The sequence below is a fragment of the Cryptomeria japonica genome, chromosome 4, assembly GCF_030272615.1.
Source record: "Cryptomeria japonica chromosome 4, Sugi_1.0, whole genome shotgun sequence".
Classification (NCBI taxonomy): domain Eukaryota; kingdom Viridiplantae; phylum Streptophyta; class Pinopsida; order Cupressales; family Cupressaceae; genus Cryptomeria; species Cryptomeria japonica.
The window spans coordinates 603,900,811-603,920,717 of NC_081408.1; the positions used below are offsets into that span (position 1 = coordinate 603,900,811).

At 34.9% G+C, this 19,907-nt stretch overlaps 1 protein-coding gene across 2 annotated transcripts in view; it reads right to left on the bottom strand.

Annotated features, from left to right (window-relative positions):
* The window catches only part of LOC131061087 (uncharacterized), a 48,974-nt gene that overhangs the window by 15,051 nt on the left and 14,016 nt on the right, over positions 1 to 19,907 (bottom strand). For both annotated transcript variants that reach the window (XM_057994599.2, XM_057994600.2), the window contains 4 exons: positions 16,091 to 16,186; positions 12,945 to 13,058; positions 6,710 to 6,763; positions 2,009 to 2,056 (listed from right to left, as the gene is read on the bottom strand). In XM_057994599.2, coding sequence (XP_057850582.1) covers positions 2,009 to 2,056; positions 6,710 to 6,763; positions 12,945 to 13,058; positions 16,091 to 16,186 — 312 coding nt within the window. The remainder of the gene's footprint in view (positions 1 to 2,008; positions 2,057 to 6,709; positions 6,764 to 12,944; positions 13,059 to 16,090; positions 16,187 to 19,907) is intronic.

A 19,907-nucleotide genomic window follows, 5' to 3' on the forward strand; every position in this document is an offset into this window, starting at 1 on the left:
ATAGTCACACCCATTGACTTCTTCGAATGCCACTCCCTTCTCTTTCAATAATCAATTGTTAATCATGCACATGGCCTAAGTTTTCTTCCAATGTTTGTGTTGTTTCTTCTATGTAGGGGATTTCCTTGAGAGATAGATATCCATTCCATGAATCCTCCAAAAACAATGCCCTTCTATCATCTTTTACTTCTCAATTAATATACTTACTTCGGACATGTCTACATGTTAACATGAAATGCCAAATCACCATTTCACTGCAATGATTTGAAGTGGCTAAGATTTTTTCTGGGGCCTCTGAATCCAAGTGTTATATGTTGTAGAATTATATCCCCACTTATTATGTGATTTGGAATAAATTCCCCATACCAATTTGGCACCTACCCCCCACTTCTTTTGGCTTGCATATTGTTTCCCATGCTATCAATTGGAATTTCTTATCCACTAAAGTTCCTTTCCAAATAAGTTCCTCATTTTCTGATCAGATCTAATTAACTTTGTATACTATTATAAAAAAACCGAAGGAGAGCTACCGACCGGCTGGGTGGGAAGCTATAGATTTGCCCCTTAGCCCCTGGGCGTGCCTGAGTTTGTTCGGGAGATGATTTCAGACATGACATAATGAATATTAGAATCGCTGATGTAACTGTTTTCAGCATTAGAATTTTGCCAGCCAAAGACAGCCAATTTCCTTTCCATGAAGACATTTTACTACTATAGCTTGTTATAAGGGTAGCATAAAGTGATGACTTACCTGAGCTTGCGAACAAAGGCATACCAAGATATTTGCTTAGGAGCTGGCTGATTTTGATGCTTAAGATGGCTGCAAGCTCTTTTTTGCATCCTTACTTCCATATTGAAGAATATTTCTGATTTCTTCTAGTTGATACTTTGCCTCAATGCTTAACAGTCACAATCCAGCACATTTCTAATGACTTCTACTTATCTACTAATAGATATGCCAAATAGGAGTGTGACATCAGCAAATTGCCGATGTGTTGTTAGGTTTATGTCTGGTGCTCACTTTTATACCTCTCCATCTTCTCTTTGAAATTCCTCAATGGATGTAATGACCAAAAGCTTCAGCCATTATCAAGAAGACAAATGGAGATAGTAGTCATGAGGAAGTAAAGAAACCCCTCAGGCTACCATTGATTAGCACTGAGAACTGGGAGTTCAAATGCAATTGGAATTCCAATTAAGCCGTTCCTAGCAAACCTGAACTTTGCCAACACTTTCATTAAGTAATACCGATCAACTTGATTGTGGCCTTCCTTATATCCAGCTTTACTAAAATTCTTTCTGCCTCACTAGTTTTAACTCTGTAAATGGCCTCAAAGGCAATGATTATTATGTCTGAAATTGAGCAGCCCAGGATAAACCCATTCTGCTCTTCTGAGATTATATCTGGCAATGTCACTTTAAGTCTATTAGCCATGGCTTCGGATATTATTGTTTCTCTTGTTTTCTTGGGGACCAGCGCAATCAAAGTGTTGTTCATGTCTTTTAGCATTACTGAAATCTTCCTGGATTCTTCCGCTGCAGCATTACTAATGATATTAATATAATAATATATTAATAATATGAAAATGTTCAAACTTTACTATTAATATTTGTGGCTCCCTCCCACACCAAACCAGATCCCAAATCTGGTTCAAACCAGACCCAGATCTGGCTGCATAAGCCATGGATCCAGTGATGTTGACCAAAACCAAAGAATTCTACTTTTCTTTCATCCTGCAAATGTTTTGATATACAATATACTGATAAATAAAAGCACATAAACACAATAAACAATTCTGCAATGAAAATATCCAGATTTTAAAAGCTCATAATGAGTTCCAATAAGGGAAAAGCAGCTTACATAAGATCTTTACACTTAATCATAGAATTCTAAAGGAAATTGTCTAATTGAAGAAAGAAATTCCTGATATCCTTACAGAAGGAATAAACTTTCATTTGCTAACAATGCAAATTCATCTTGAACAGTCACAGTAAGTTTGGAACCTGCCTGTCGGTTGACCATTCTACAAACAGATCGTTCCAAGTCTGATAGCACCTGCAAAAGCAATCCAAAGTTTATTTATTTAATAAATTATATCAAACATCTAAATCAACAGTAGAAGAAAATTAATTTCAAAACTATCATCCAAAATAAAGTATTATATTAATTATCCTCATAAAGCTTCTAATATATAGTAGGGGGCAATAATATAAAGTATTATTTCAAAACAGTACATTGTATGAAGACAATATTATTTGGTAGTAAGTTATGTCAAGTGTCTAATATAGTAGTAGGGGGCAACAATGAGAGCCTTTTCATTGAATGACTTCAGTTCACCTTCACAAACAGATAATACTGGAGGCATGCTGTTATTTTTATGTTATTAGGGATCAATAAACGATAAAATTTTGTTATATTCACTATCTACTCAGAACAGTCGATAGAATAGGTAAGAATCTTCGTGCAGAATGATTATGGAATACCCAAAGCATATGCATCGTAGACCTCCCTAGATAGATTAAAATAAAGGTAATATTAAATGGAAAATAAAAAGAACACAAGATCTTCCGAAAATAGACATAACATATGTGTACATTGCACACAACTACTATGAATATTCAAATCAAAGAGATGAATGCTGCAATACTAAAATAGCACCACTGACATGCAGAAGTAAGGCAGAGCTATTGGCATTGATGAGAACACCATAGATCCAGGATATAATTTTAGTCAAAATACAAATCAAGTGCACCAACAAATTCTATAGAAACAAGTCAGTTTCTAAAGGCAATACCCTCAATGGTACACAGAAAGTGTTATTCTAACCAAGCAATATAACTTGCCTACCATTTATTTTCTATTACTGTCATGTTCCTTTTCCTGCCAATAATCTTGCTATTATTTTTATTTAAAATAGTGTTTTCCAATACCGATATTATAATATAAATATATAAAAGAATATTAGAATATATAACATTTTAATTTCAAATTGAATTTCAAATTTCATTCTATGCACCAAAAATAGGTTCCATGAGCCCAATTAGTACAGAAGGTATACTAGCAAGTTTAAATTTCAATTTTTGGCATCTATGATCATTATCCTATTGTGCAACTCGATTTTTCCAGCGAACTGCTTTGAGGACGATAACCCTCATTTGGCAGATTAGAGGTAGGACACAAACCCTGACCTCATTTGCAATCCCAACCAGGGTTGCAGCAGTTTGGCAATCATATCAAGACAAGAGTTTGGAAAGATATCCATCTACAGCTAGCAATTATCAAGGAGACCAGATTGCTATTTTTGACAGTCCAATCAACCTGCAGTGACAAGTTGAGCAATATCCAAGCTGGGGCAAACCTAAAAACATCCTTTCAGGCCACAGGCCATCCTATCACCACCCAAACATACACAACAAATTGCACTTCACAGGGGAACATTTATAGCAATTAAGCCAATTGAGGTGAGTCATCCTACCAGTTTTTGTACCCCCTGTGCCACCAATTGCATTGATCTCCTACTTAAGGATACAAGCAAAACTAAATAGGTTAAAATAAAGTAGTCAGAAAAATCACCAAATACATTTACAATGTACATAAATTTACATGAGAGCACATCAAAATTAAGGAGCTTGTGCAGCTGGGAGCTACACAATTTGCCACCTACTTCATCACAATACAAAGCTTATTAGCTTCATTAACATATCTTAAGAAAATGTTTGTTATCAAAAATTATGAAAATCTTAGGAAAAGAACTGTCTTGAATAGGTTTCAAAATCTAAAACAAATGCAGCAAAATTACAAGTCAAAACATACACACATAGAAACACATGATGGCTGCTAAAATGTAAAAGAATCCATTGTGTAACTGTTGGCACCTCAAACTTCATGTGTCTTGGTCCTCTTTATTGTGTGCTCCATAAAGTTATTTATTCCTTGTCCCTATTGGCAATCCATTAATAATAACCAATCATAGAAATCTTATATGGACTCACTTGTATATGTTTTACCATCCTCCATGCCTTGGTCAAGTATGGATCAAGCTTTTATATGTCCCACTTTCTCCGTTCTACACACTGACTATATGGTGCCGACCCTCGGACAGGTACGGATCTTTCTGAAAATCAATCCCTACGACCAGATTTCAAATTCTGAATACTGCAAAAGGAGTTTAAAATGATCATGCTAGGACTTCCAAGGATGAAAGCATCACCCATACTGCAATTATTGTTTGCAGGCATGATCCCATTAGAAACACTCTCCAAATAGCTGATTGTGCAGGCATTTCCCTCTTGTAGAGCACTCAATCTCATAAGCTTTCAATGCCAGACATGATCAACTTGTAGAGATGTATAGTCATTCTCTTTTGATTTTTGACTTGAACTTGATTGGTCAAGATGCCTCCACGCAATTTGTGGCAGCAATGGCTCACGTTCTTTGTCATTCCCATGCCCTAACTCTTCCTCATGCCCAGCATGAATCATTTAAAGGAGAACAAAATTCATTTAGAAAAAAAGGACAAGGCAAGAGAGATAGTAGAGAAGAGAGCTATAGTGGAGCCTACAGAGAAAAATTACTCACAGGAAGCCGAGAGGTTTCAATTTCTGGTTCTGGGTAGAAAGACTTCTTTAGGAGAGGCACCCTACCATTTTTTGTATCCTTTATGCCATCAATAGCATTAATCTCCTAATCAAGGATACAAGCAATATTGAATGCATGAAAATTGTGGCTGAAATAGTGAAAAACATCACCAAATACATTTATGACATGCTTAAACTTACAAGAGAACACATCAAAGGAAAACAACTTGTGCAATCGGTAGTTACACAATTTGCTGCCAATTACATCCCAAAACAAAGCATATTAGGCTCACTAAGGTCTCTTACAAATGTTTTTCATTAGAAAACTACTGAAATCTTAAGAGAAGAACTATATTGAATAGGTTACAAATTCCACAACTAGTGCAAGAAAACGACACAAATCAAAGCATACAAACATAGCAAAAAAATAAAAATTCCTAATGATGATAAGTCATTACCAAAAGTTCTCTTTGAGAACAACCTAGATACATTGCTCCTCACAGTCATTTCCATCACACTACAAAAAAAGAACATCTTGGGCAAAAAAATAGGAGTTTACCTTAGTTATTAGCTAGGAGTTTACCTTAGTTATTAGCTAGAGCACCAGAAGTGTTAACTTTTTCACCTACCCAATCCCCAAATCACCATGGCCTGTGAGGAGCAAAAAAGCTTAATCTAACAAACATTTGCACCTACCCTTTGTTCTTGTGCATCAAACACAAATCATAACCCAAAATGCACACACAAATTCCTTTATTCATAAAAGAACACCTAATACAAACGACTGATTGATCTCCATGATGCATGCATAGGGTGTGAACAACATGGAAGCCATTCTCTACTTACAATAACATCCAGTAGTGTAAAATGAATCTCTCAACTAATGACAATAATCAATCAATCAATAACTAATTAATGAATGCTTTCTTGAGGATTGGGCTCACTATTTGTAGGTCAACAGAGGATTGTTCCATCTAGTCCTTGGTGTTTGCTTCTCTATCTTAACTCGGCATGGTCTTCCACATGTTTCTCTAGCCTTTAACCTTCCACACAATGCAACCTAGCTAGTCTTCAACAAAAGCTTAGTCCTATGTAAACCTTGAAAAGTTGCATAATCTATCTTCAAGTCACCTATCAACCCATAGCCATTGCCCTTTGCTCAATTGTTTGTGTCATTACATAGTTGTCCACTTGTGCATCCTTTCATGTGCTTTACCTTTCATGCACCTCCCCATGCACTTTTCATTCAGCCAATTCGCCAAGTCACCAATCAAACTCCACCTTCTAAGATTTAAGTATTTATTCAAACCACCATATCATAGGTTGTAGAGGATGCCCCTCACATGCAGATTTAGGTGCATTTCTCACTCACAACTAGTGTGTCCCAGTTGTACACCAATTTCATTAGAGTGCACGCATCACAACCACCTTTGTACTCCTATAATATTAGATGATGAAAGCATTCTAAATTCAGCTGCAAATCTAACAACCACCTAAGTCTTGACTGTAAGAAAATTTTAGTGTAGAATTCCAAAAATAGTCAAGCTTAAAGGGATATCATGTCAAACTAAGATGACCAAGTCGCATGAAACATCATACAAGACCCCTGCTTTCCATCTTCAAATCAAAAATGCCTTGGAAATGTTTCAGATATTTGCTGGCCTTTCCAAGTCATTTTCAGGGTGTTCTTTCTATCTTCTAAGTTCTTATGCTCAATAAGTTAAATGTGTGCACCGTTTGTCTACATTGTGTTCTCAAAATTTATTTCCAACTAAATTACTCCTAAGACTAAGTTTGTACTACTATAAATTTCTCTTTGTGAATTGTTTTAACTAAAATTCACTGATCCCATAATCTCCTCTTACAGACATTGGAAAGAAACAAATCCTTTGGTTTTCTTTCACTTGCATTTGACTTTAACAGCATAACTAGCTTAAGCACACATTGTACTTATCTTCTAAAAGGGGAAAACAAAGAAAGAATCTTGAGACAAATAACTGATATTTCATGAAGATAAATCTGTAAAGCATAAAGAGATTACATATACTTTAAATAGTGTTTCACATTTGATGTTGAATGAATGAAAACTTAAAAGGAAACTACAGTCTGTAACATTACTGAGAAAACATACCTTAGCCATTGAAGTAAGCACATCAGCCAAAAAGAAATCTGCAAAGCTGACTGGCTGTATAGAAAACACACATCACGAAGATAGTACAGGATGAATATTGTTCAATTTCAAGGCATGCTCAGAGTGAAACAGACATAGATGAAAAAAAATTAATAAACAAAAAGCTGTGATTAATAAAAAAAGCAATTTACATGACAATCGGAAATACTTCCTGTTGCTACTAGAATAATCAAAGTAGCATATTCTATCAATGAAAATGAGGATACCAATTTCAGAGAAGTTAAAAAAAATTTACAATATGGACTTCTATTCTTTTCCAGAAAGAATAATGTATACAAATGTATCTAGATATAAAGACTGATTGAAAAATACTATCTATCTAAACCCTAATAGAAAAATCAAAAAAAATATATAGTAGATATAGAGAAATGTATCCATTTTTAGACAGCCAAAAGCAACGATTTATAGATTGGTATTAGCCACACAGAGATTATCTTTACTTAATTATTGGGTATTAGCCACAATGAAATTCTCTTTACTTAATAAAGTTTTTGCTGCATTGTTCTGGTTCAGTAAAATGTTCCAATAGTTCTTAGCACTCTAAGTTAATCAAAGCTTGAAGATGATATGCATATTCAGACCGCAGATGCTGATAGTATCCAATTGTTTATTTGCAGACATCAGATGTATACAGCACGCTAGAACTGGCTTGCTCCTCTAGCCATTTTGTTGTTTCAGGTAAAATATTTGGCCAGCTCTTTCGACCCTTCTATCTTTTGCCAAGCTCCTCTGAATGCCCCCCTCCCCCTCCCACTCCCACTCCCCCATACCCCTATGGATTCACTTCAGGTCTGGGTCCCCATTTTTTTGAGCAAAAAAGTGCCTACATACAAGTGATCAAATTGTGAAAATGGCATGCATCATAAAAATTTGAGTGGTTTCAAAAACCTTAATTTGGGCTTGGTGGCAAGTGCTCTGCCCCTCAACCCCACCCTTTATCGTGATAGAGAATGTAACAGGGATTGCCCTTAAATATCTCACCCCAAAACCCCCATGAGGGGTGCTGCCCCTCGACACCATTGGGGTCTCCATTCCCAAACCACCACTTGTTATTAGGATCTCTTGTCATATAAGAAACTTGATTACAGTGAGGTCGTGACAAAGAATTGGGATCTAATTTTTGAGTGTGTTGACTTGATGTTATTGTTGCACAACTTGCCAAAAATCTCTTTAGATGAGCCAGCTTGTACAGTACATGGCTAGTGGAACTGCCATTGTAACTCATTGTGGTTTGAGTAAAATTGAACTAAATGTTGACTTTGATGTTTTTGATGAAGAGCAATATGAAGATTATGCCATTGTAACTCATTGTGGTTTGAGTAAAATTGAACTGAATGTTGACTTTGATGTTTTTGATGAAGAGCAATATGAAGATTATTAAATATAATTTTCAATTTGTATTGACATTTGACAAATTACTGAATTATGAATTTGAGCATTTTCATTTGTGCAAATTACAGTATTTAGTATTTAGAATTTTATTTATTAGCAATTATGAGTCTCACTATATGTACATACATACATAGTGTGTGTCACCATACCTGCACAAGGAAAAACAATTTGCTGTACTGCCGTAACCAATTCCCATACCAGGACTGTTAAGTTAGATATCAAAATGTTACAATCCCCAGGGGCAGCAACTGCATGTAATGTTTGTGCTGTATGTGTTTACTGAACAAAAATAAAAAAATAAATATTAAAAATATTGTAATAGCATATTCATATTCCCCATTGTTGGGATAATAGTAATAGGAATCAATTGGGATCAACTTCTTGCAAAATGTTCTTTATCTGAGGACTTCCTCAAGTTAAACTTTGACGGGGTAATTTTTTCAGGGCGGGATATCTTTTTTCTTATTTCTAAATCTAACGGAACTAAGTAAGAAGCAGTAGTCCATGGTCTCTCCCTGGTCCTTACTCTGAATTATCAAAGACTTATTGTTGGGAATGACTCTCAAGTGGTGATCAATGGCCTTAGTCATGGTTCCTGACTGAATTAGAAGCCTCAAAGTTGTTGGAGGTGGCCTTATCTTTATGTGGAAATTTCAGCGACGTTCCTTTCAACCACTATTTTTAGTAGGTGATTGGTGAAAAATAAATTGAATGAATGATTCAATAATCGGATAATGTATTCAACAATATACAAGCGTATATATAGAGATTACAAGACGATGTTCTAAATTAAGAACAAGTCGTTTAAAGTGAACTACTAAAAAGCTAAACGCTAAATAAAGCTTAAAAGCTAATTAATCTAAAAAGAAAAAGCTAAATGCTAAATAAAGCTTAAAAGCTAATTAACTAAAAAGCTAAATGACCATTAAACAAGGAACTAAATATAGGTGACTAAAATATAATTAAATATTCTAATACCCTCCCTTAATGGTCATTCTATCTACTAACTACCCTACAGAAGACAATGCAGGTCTTTTGATCACAAATGAAAAGAACACTCTGCTGCAGTGGAGACCCTCCGTGGATCTGAAAAGTGTTAATGACCAAGAATACCAAAATCCATCCAACCTAACGTTGGGTAACCAAACTGAAAACTAAAACCATGATTTTGAGGAAAATCGGCAAACCCTTTTGCAGAAGAGTATCAACTCCACAACTGACTGCAAGATACCACGGTTGCAGATGTTCGCCCTAGCAGGGGCGACCCAAACTAACTGCAACAAAGCACTATTTTGAGGAAAAAACCATCAAACCCTGAAATAGGAACCCTCGAAAAGAGAATTTACGATTTTGAGGAGAAAATCGAAAAACCAAGAAATCTGAGGTTACAAATCATCGTTTTTATGGAAAAAAAGGGTAAAACCCAGATAACTAAAATCTTACGCGAATATCGCGGATTACAGATGAGATAATTTTTAAGGGAAAATTATAAACCCTGCGAACAATTTTTGAGGAAAAAATCGTGAAAACCCTCCCATGATTTTTTGTGGAAAAAATAAGAAAACCGACAGACAATTTTTCAGGAAAAAATCATGAAAACCATGGAACCTATAAGACGAGGTCTGGCCTAAATCAATTTGATAAAGGTAACGATATTCAGATATCGTGAACATGCACTGTTTCCAGGTGTTGTGGCAGCTGTTGAACTTATGTCTGTGTTCCAACATGATGTTGGTGAAAGATGCCATCACAAAAATGGAGGTTGAACGAGGTCAACCTAATGAAAGCATGAGACAGAAGAATCTGATTCAAAAATCAGAATAGAAGCAGCTGCACAAAAAATCTGAAACCCTGGAGAAGAATTCTGGCACGAATCCCAAAGCGCGAATTTCGAGGTTTGGAAGAAACCCAGAAATTAAAATTTTCTGCAAACTTAAAACCTGAAATTTTTCCTGAAAATAATCAAAAAAAAATAAAAACTTGCAGAAAATTAAAAAAATACCTCTGATTTTTTTTTTTGTAAAAAAACAGAAAAATATTGACGATTTTTTTTTTCCAAAAAAACGCAAAAAAATAGGGCAGAAACACTAGGTTGGATGTACAGCATAAAAAGCGCCCACAGAATTAGCAGAAATCGCTGACTGTTTTTAAATTCCAAGGCAAATTCGCTGGCACAAAATTCGAGGCATGGAAAACGAGGCAACTAGAAAAATCTGAGATCAACCCAGAAAAGCTCTCGAAAAACCCACCAAGAATCTAAAATTAGAATACAGATCTGACGGCTCAAAAATTGAGGCACGGAAAACGATGCACCCAAAAAAATCTACGACGATCCAGTTGAGGTCTCCAAAAACCCACCAAGAATCTGCAAGCAAAATAAAATTTCGACTTTAACAGAAGGGTCAAAACCCTAGTCAAAAATTGCAGAAACCTTAGGAAAATTTTCAATCTGCAAAAAAACTCCAGGTTGTAGGCCTGAAAATCTCTAGAACGCTAAAAAAACATGAACTGCTGCCCAGCACAAAGAAATTCACCCACGAACCAGAAACCCTCGAAACCCTAAAAAAGCTTTCAAAAAAGCAAAATCGTTTGTTTTTTTTTTAAAACAATTAAAAAAAATCTGGAAAATATTCCAGAAAGAAGGCCATGAATTTTTTAATAAAAAATTCGCCAAACTTTAAAAAATCCCATCGACCCACTCTGATACCATGAAAAATAAATTGAATGAATGATTCAATAATCGGATAATGTATTCAACAATATACAAGCATATATATAGAGATTACAAGACGACGTTCTAAATTAAGAACAAGTCGTTTAAAGTGAACTACTAAAAAGCTAAACGCTAAATAAAGCTTAAAAGCTAATTAATCTAAAAAGAAAAAGCTAAATGCTAAATAAAGCTTAAAAGCTAAATGACCATTAAACAAGGAACTAAATATAGGTGACTTAAATATTATTAAATATTCTAATAATTGGTACACCCCTTAGTTCGATTTGGCATTGTGGTTTATAGAGGGAATTTTCATCGATAATCCCTAGACGTGAGTGGTGTCCCTTCAAGCTGTTCTTCAGTTGTCAAATTCCATCGCTTTCATGTGAGGTGTCTCCAGCTCATGTGGCATGTACTGAGGATATCATTTTTTGCATAGCAGTGTTAACTGTTGGTTGTACTTATTTGATCTCTTAGTTTAGTGGGCAGCTTTATCTGGCATTCCTTATTACTAGCTGCTTCAGTTAGGTTGGTTCTTCCCTGGTTCTGATTTTTCTTGGGTCGTTTGATGACTAAGAAACACATATTGAAGGGTCACAATCCCTTCTTCCATGGGAAGATTTCTAATCATCAGATCAAAAAGATTTTCCACTACCCTGATTATATATTACTCAATTTGGTTATGACAATTCTGGGTCCAGATGAGGTGGACTGTGGTAAGTTTCACTCACAGGAATCATTATGGAAGATTTTATTGAAAAATCAGAAGCTATTATCCAATCTGTTAAAACTTAAGATTCACACAGGAGTTGTACCCAGTCTATATGGAAGCTATTATCCAATCTATTAAGATTCACAGAGGAGTTGTACCCAGTCTATATGGAAGCTATTATCCAAACTGTTAAGATTCAAGTAGTGGGCCTCTAGGGCCAAACCCAGTAACACAGAAAAAGCCTGATCCATTTGACCATAGAAGATTTACTTAAAGGTAATCTAGTCGACCTATTAACGGTAGGCCATAAATTGGATTCCAGATCAGAGCATATAAAAATTATGAGTTTAATGCTAAGGGAGATAAAGGTTGTGTTTTAAGGGGGATTTGAGGGACTTATTAATAACCAAAAATTTTTGAAATTGTAAGGTCATATAAAAGGTACAAAAATTAGTGTTAACAATAATGCACATCAGGATCTAACCTTTGTTTAAGAGTGTATCTCAATACTAGGAATGTAGTCCATGTTCAATGGGATTTAATATCAATAATCAAAGCAATTCAAGATAAGCATGGTGTTGAACATGAGACCATCAAATAAGCTAGGTGAAGCGAGTTACAAGAAAGATGAAATATTGAAGCATAATCTTCTATCATGTGTGAATATCCTCAAATAACTCATTTGCTCCTTTTACTTTTCCAAGAGTTTCCTACTACCTAATCTTTTTATAATTCACTCAACCCCTAAATGCAAAGAGAATCCTTTGTATAACTGGTTGAGACATGCAGTAGAGTTGCATACAAAACCATAGCCCTTCAAAATTGCCAAAAGACATGTAAGAAAGATACATAGAACATAATAGATAGGCAGCATTGCCAGGAACACGCCAGATAATAATTTTTCTTCGAGAAAAAATGCTTGTGCCTGTGTAATATCATGAGTGAAATTACTACACATTAAGTGAAACTCATTGGGTCACCATGAACTAAACATTATATCCTATATAAAAAGTGGTATCCATTCCTAAATGCATGCAACAACATTTCAGCATTCAACTCCATGCAATAATGTAATACTCCAATATTGCCTCAAGGAAAAGTTCTATCATCCTGGATAGCAGCATAAAATCTATTCAGCCTCACTATCAGCAAAACAAACTTTCATGATATATTGTAAATCATAAAAAAATAAAAAAAATTCAACCACTATTATGAAGCATCATTCATGCATAAAGAAAAATAATATGACCAAAAAGGTTATTATTTTTGTACTTCTACCTCTATATACTTTATAGACTCCTAACAAAACCACATTTGCAATACGTCAAACAGAACTCTACACTAAACTTTTATATCACCTGTAAAGGAAAAGTAAGTCGCCAAAGAGTCCTCAAGAAGTAATATCGGGATGATGGATAAATCACATTGAAGGGATATACCAAGATCAATGCAAGAGCACTGTAAAGTAAAACCTGGAAACATTGTAATAATTAAATATAAGAAAACTCAGAAACCACTAATATGATGCAAAGATAAAACATTTGATAAATAGATTTGAAAACCCAAAAAAAGAAACATTAGTATATAACATACAGCATAAATGACATGTTTTACACAAACTATCAGCTATTAATAATTTTTTGATCTGACTTTAATAAACCAATAACTCCGAATTATACCAATATTTAGTATCAACCAAAACCCTGCAATCAAATAAATTGTATACGACCTAAAAAGACATTTGTAACCCTGTTATGTTCACTTGAATTTCTTCATCTACAGAACCATCTCATTGGGGTGAATTGATTAAAAAGTTTCATGACAATGTGTCAGTGTATACAAATCAAATGTTACTAATCTTGAAAATTAATTTTTGCATAGGCATTTAATTAAATGTTAGAGGATCTAATTACACTCAGCTCAATTATAGTTTTTAGCTCTGCTAGGAATTTAGCTCTGTCAAGGTTTCCATTTTATCTTGATTGGTATTCAAACTTAACACTCTTTCACCCTTCTTATTGAATTTTATCCCTTCAAGATTTCTGCTTGTCCAGATTTTTCATGACAAAGGATAACATTTATGATTTTGCCCCTCATATACTTATTATGGCCAGGTAATCCTGCATCAAAAGCTTTGAAAGCCTGTGTAATAGATTTTGTCTTTTCACAAACATATCTATAGATTGTTTAGCATTCAGCTTTATTTGAAATCTATATTTTTTCTTTTCGCAAACATATCTATAGATTGTTTAGCATTCAGCTTTCTTTGAAATCTATGTCCGAAAGAGGGTAATTTATTGGAATCTTTGCCATTAAATATACTATAAATTGATTTTTAATGAACAAAATGCATGTTCAACAATGCAAGATCAAAAAGTTGTGGCACCTGGATTTCAAAATTGTTCAAATTGGCAGCAGACTTCTCCAATGCCAAATGAGTTGTGGGGCAACTATGACTTTGTATTGGCCAGTATCAAAGGACTGCATGATTAACTCTGGCCAATAAGAATAAAACATGGGAGAATCTGCATGATTGGGATCTGAACCACCTTTTTTTGACAAACAATAGCTTGACAATTTTGGAAAAATTTGACAATGAGCAGGTTGGCTTTCAGAACAGGTTTGTGAAGGTCTCTGTTACAGTTGACATGTCCAAGTTTTTCATTACTTACATTTGGATTCTATCCTCAGGGATCCTGGATCAATTAGTGAATTTCTATTTCAGTGTAATAAAATAGGCCAAAAGGTTGCAGGGTGTCCCTCTCCTTCCTCCATGGGCATCATACATTTTGACTGGAAAAATAGATATGGAAATCTGGAAGCCTTGATGCAGATTTCATCTGGATGAATCATTGTTCTTTTTGGCTGAGTGCACTGAGAGCCTATTTAAATCTTTGTTGGCTCATATAAGTAAGGCAGGCAATCAGCATGGAAAGTTAACTTTGCTGATAGGATGCATAAATTGGCTAGAGATTTTGATTTTAACTAGCACTGAGGATGAGTTGATGGCAGAGGCCAATAGAGCCAAGGCACAAGGTTTGCAGGATGCAGCATATAAGAATTGCCAGGAGGAAGTGGAAGACTGGTTATTGACTACAGATGTTTTAAGTTTTAACCATCTCACAAAGAAACTCCAAGATTAAGGAAAGCCTAAAGTGGGGAAATCCTAAGCAGAGAGATTGTAAATGGATACATGGGACTCATTGGTGCAGGTACAGATTAGTCAATAGTGGAAGCAATTAATGGAGTTTTTCTAGAAGATGGTGGTTGCTGCGTCCATGGGCTTCTGTGCAGTGGTGTTACAGTCAGGGCTATCTTTCATCCTTTAGTTTGTTAGGTCTCTTTGGGTTTCTTTGGAGGGATAAGTCTTTATCTTTTCTATTTCTAATTCCTTTGTATAATATGAATGTATTTCACATTTTTTGTTCTGGGTGGAAGGCCACGAAAGCCCTCATTCACCTATCAATAAAAACTAAAAATTAACATCAATGTTATCATCCAGTCAGACATTGCCCATCTGAACTGAAGAACTAAGCTGCCTCCATATTTGAAAATGATGGCTTGAAAAAATCTTAAAATAGGTATTAAGCCAGAATAAAAAGAAGGAAACGCAAGCCAAATCTCAATCCTTCTACATAAACAACAGAAAATGCCATAAAAACTCTTCAATTCAAGAGGAAGAGATTATCCTAGAAATTCAGAAAGTTAAGGTGTTAAGAATCATGTAAAGAATTTACCACGCATGACTAAATATGGTAGGGGAAGATGCAGTTACAACAAACAATTTAATGACAGAATTTCAGACTCTGTTTACTGATAAAAGGGGGATAGAAATAATATATTCTTCCATCAAACTGCTATCATTCACATGTGAACAAACACGACCAGTAGATTCTGTTTGCTTTAGTAACTTGTTTGTGTTAACAACAAACATAGAATCTAAAAGTTTTTAACCTTTCAATGTACATTGTTAATGAATTGGTAACTAAATATGCCATTATGTTGTTGTAAACTTCTTCAATGTCGGTAAAAAGTACCTAATTTGGACTTACCTAAATTTCATCTTCAAGACAATCAGATATATGTCTAGATTAAGTCCAAAACTATTTGATCTAATTTCATGAATAAAGTCATGGAAACTTAATTCATTGTTCATGGGCTTGATCTGTAATGAGCAATATTGGATTGAAAGCCAGACAAGATCAGGGAACCTAGGTTCATCAAAAGACTTAATAAGTGACATTTAGTATACAAATTAAGCTTCTACATCGTGCTTAAGAGAAAGACCACCCACCACCCAAGGTCAAATATTTTTACTTATCAAATGATATCAGTGGACTGGAAATGTTTGTGGCGTACAGAGAGTCGAGCATCAAACTAAAGGCCAAAAATGTGGAAGGTCTAGATACTCTTACCATAATAAACATTTACAAGAAAAGTACTGCAAATAAAGAACAAACAAATAAATATAACAAAATAGTACAGAAGAGAACAGATATTACACTGGCTGAGATGCTGCCAACAATACTTTTCCAGGAGAGTAAAGAAACAAGTATGCTGTCATGCTAGTTGGTACAATTAATGTCATCCACGAAGCACACTGCATGTTCGAAACAGCATTAAGAAGAAAATAGACACTAGTTAGATTTCAATTTTAGATTCCACATACACGTGTGAAAGCAGCCACAAAAGTTTGTCAAACCTACAATTAGATAGTTTCAGATAAAAGTGCACTGTTACCAATAACGAAAATCAAATGAATTCATGAAACAATAAAGCTGCCACGAAACAGAAATTAAAGAAATCCATGCGAACATCAACTTATTGTTTCACCAACATGTAACAGTTCAAATAAATTACACCTAAGTAACAAATTACAGGATTTTTGCAAAGAACTCAATGATAATTAAGTCCTATCATGTACACAATCATGTAGAAATAATTTCAAATTTGAACACTGAATATGTTACAGATTGACAATTAATGATAGCTCATCCTTATAAATGCACAAAATAAAAAAAATGATACCAAATATTACTCCCACTCAAACACCAACATAATATTAATCAATTATAGGTACCCACAGGTAGACAAATTAAGATAAAATTTAAAGATACGCATTGTCATCTGGGTCAAGAAAATGGGAAGAAAAAATAAATGCTGCCAGCAAACAGAATGGAAATAAGAAATGTCATTTTCTCATAAACCGCCAAAAAACAAACAGCACATACACGTCTATAAGAAAATGTTTTAAAAATGAGTAAATACACAGACAAAATATACACATCATTTTCATTTTTTGTGCATGAAAAAATATTTCAGAACCTTGAACTCCCTAGAAAATGCCAGGAATATCTGGAAACATCAGTGAATCGACAAACAATCCATCAGAGAGGTCGGACATTAGAAACGCAAGCAAGTAAAAAATAGAACAGAATTGGTCAAATTAAATGAATTGACAATTTAGGAATATTGGAAAAGGCAGAGAATCAATAGAACTGAGAATATAGAGATGGAGAACATAAGAATCCAAGGAGAAAAGAAAAATAACAACCTTTAGGCCTTTGAAAGCTGCACAAGTTTCTAGTAACAATTGAGGGGATAAACTGGCAAAGAAACTTCTCCCCTATTCCATTATGGTTAGTAGAAGTGACTACTCTCATGGGACTACCAAATATGTATGCCATCTTTTTAAATTCTATACGTTTATGTAATGTCCCCTTTTTATGGCCTTTAAAATATCTTTGGAAACTCCAACTTTCTCGGAGAGCATGGAGACTTTTTAGGATGGAATTACGACAATGGCAATGAATTAAGGGAATCAAAGCAAGTACCATGGTACTTTCCGAATGCAGTTCCAACATTCTAAGAGCATTCTACATTTCTTGAAGACGTCTATTATTTTTGGAAAGCCCTAATCTTCATTACAATTGATATCCTTATCCTACAAACTTAAGGTTATGTTAGCAAAATGGAATTCATAAAGGACCTATTAGTATTTTTCACTAGTTGGTGGTTGTGCAGAAATGTAATTATTTTAATTATAAAGTGACTGATATGGTTCAAACGTAATTAAAATAAAAGCTAAGTTACCGGGTTCTTCCCTGCAGGCCTGGGTTCTGGTCCTGGTTTGGCCCCGGTACTAGTCCAGTCCTGGTACATCCCTGTGTGTGTGTGTGTATATACATACATATTGTCATGCCCCCACCATGATGGCATTTTATATACAAAGGAAGTATTAAAAAAATTACAAGCGCCTAACTGAGTTTATCCAGGCTAGCCAACCTGTTGATATTTAAAACAAATTATATCTAATTTTGATAAGGGCCGGCCTTTTTGAATAAGGTGCAACTGCCAATGAAGGGGCATGTCTAAAGTTTTAAAATTGTTCTCAAAATATTAATTTATATATTGGCCAACCCTCCATGTTCCATTGCCCATCTGGGCAAGGAAATTGATATAATAAATTATGTTTATTGTTGCTGGGTTGACCTCCTTGAAAAGATGTGACCTTTGGGGGAATAGTCATCTATGGCTTCAATTGGGGGGATTCACTCAGGGCATATCTATCAAACTAAGAGCTAAAAATCAGAGCAGACATAAATGCATCATTACAGCAGACCTGAATATACCCTAACAGAAAACATGTATATATTGTTGTAACAGACATAAAAATATTATTGAGCAGATCTGAAAGGGCAAAAACTAGGGAATTGGAAAAGGGGATATTACACATTACATATGTGTGTGTATGCATATGTATATGTATACATACATACATATATAAATAAATATATGTGCATGAAACCCTAGATACAAGCTAAAACAAGTGCAAGAAACCACAATTTTTGTGGAAAAAATCATCAAACCCTTGATGAGATGCTGAGATCACACACAATTTTGTCAAAAAATCGTCAAAAACCTTCGTTTTGGTTCATCAAAAATGGAAAACACTGATGACCATGACTTTTAGGAAAATCATGCAAAACCCTCCTTGATTTTTATGGAAAAAAACATAAAACTCTTCCATGATTTTTCATGGAAAAAAACAAAAAACCCTCCATCAGAGAAAGAATCCACGATTTTTGAACAAAAAAATACACAAAAAACAAAAACCAAACATGATTTTTAGGAGAAAAATCAAAACCCCAAAAAATACAAACATCCTCGCACTACGGAAAACATGTCACAGCTGCGGCAAACAAAACAACCCATAACGAAAACCTTCATGCAGCAAAACACCAGACTTCACGTAGTAAAATACCCCATCACTGCTGTCGCAGAAAAATCCTAGGCATTTCACAAAACCCTAGGTGAACAGATGGAGAAGATTTTTTTGAAAAAATGTTGAAACCCTAGCCACGGAAAACCCACAATCTTCAAAAATGGCACACGATTATCAGCTGTAAAAAAACATTTGAAAAAGCAAAAAAATCCTGAACCCTAGTTGCAAACAAAAGGAAAGACTCAACAAAACACACGATCAGAAAAAAATGACTGCCGCACGTGTTCCAGCACAGTAATAAAAAACCACGTCACACAGAAAATCCATCGAAAAACACTGTCGCACGCCCAAAGGAACACAAAGAGGTTGCAATTCAACAAAAAACCCAAAAATCTTGTCGCCCGATACAAAAAAACACACCAAAAATCTTCAGAAGAACCTACGGAAAAAGCTCAAAATGAACCCGTGATTTTCACAGAAAACAGTCTGCTGCGATTCTTGCAGCAAACACGGGCATAGAAGACATCGAGAAAACTTTTGGGAAATCCTTGTGGCTCAGAAAAAGAGAGCGATCACACAAACCTACAGAGCCACAAACTACAATGGAAATAAATGGCCACAAACCTATGATTTTTTTTTTTTTCACACCCTCAAAAAATACTTCGAACCTACAAGCAACTCGTACAGTCTTCGAACAAAGCCCTTAAAAAAACCTGTGATCTTCGAACACAAACCTAGGCCTAAAAAATTACTTCTGCGATTTCAAGAGGAGCAAACACAATAGATAAACCCTCAATCTCAACTCACAAACACACCCAACAGAGTCTCCAAAGATCACACTCATAAACTTGGACCCTCCCGCGAGGGAGTTAGGCGCAGACCAGCTCTGATACCATGTAAATACCATTGACTATATTGATTGATTACAAAAGGAGATGAAAGGCTCCTTATAAAGAGATTATAAGACAATCTTTCCATAAGGTAAACGATCGAGAATAGAAACACGAAAGACAACCAAAAGTTACAAAAAACGACCAACTACAATGACCATTATAGAAACATTACATTATTATTTTAATATATTTTCAATGAGTAT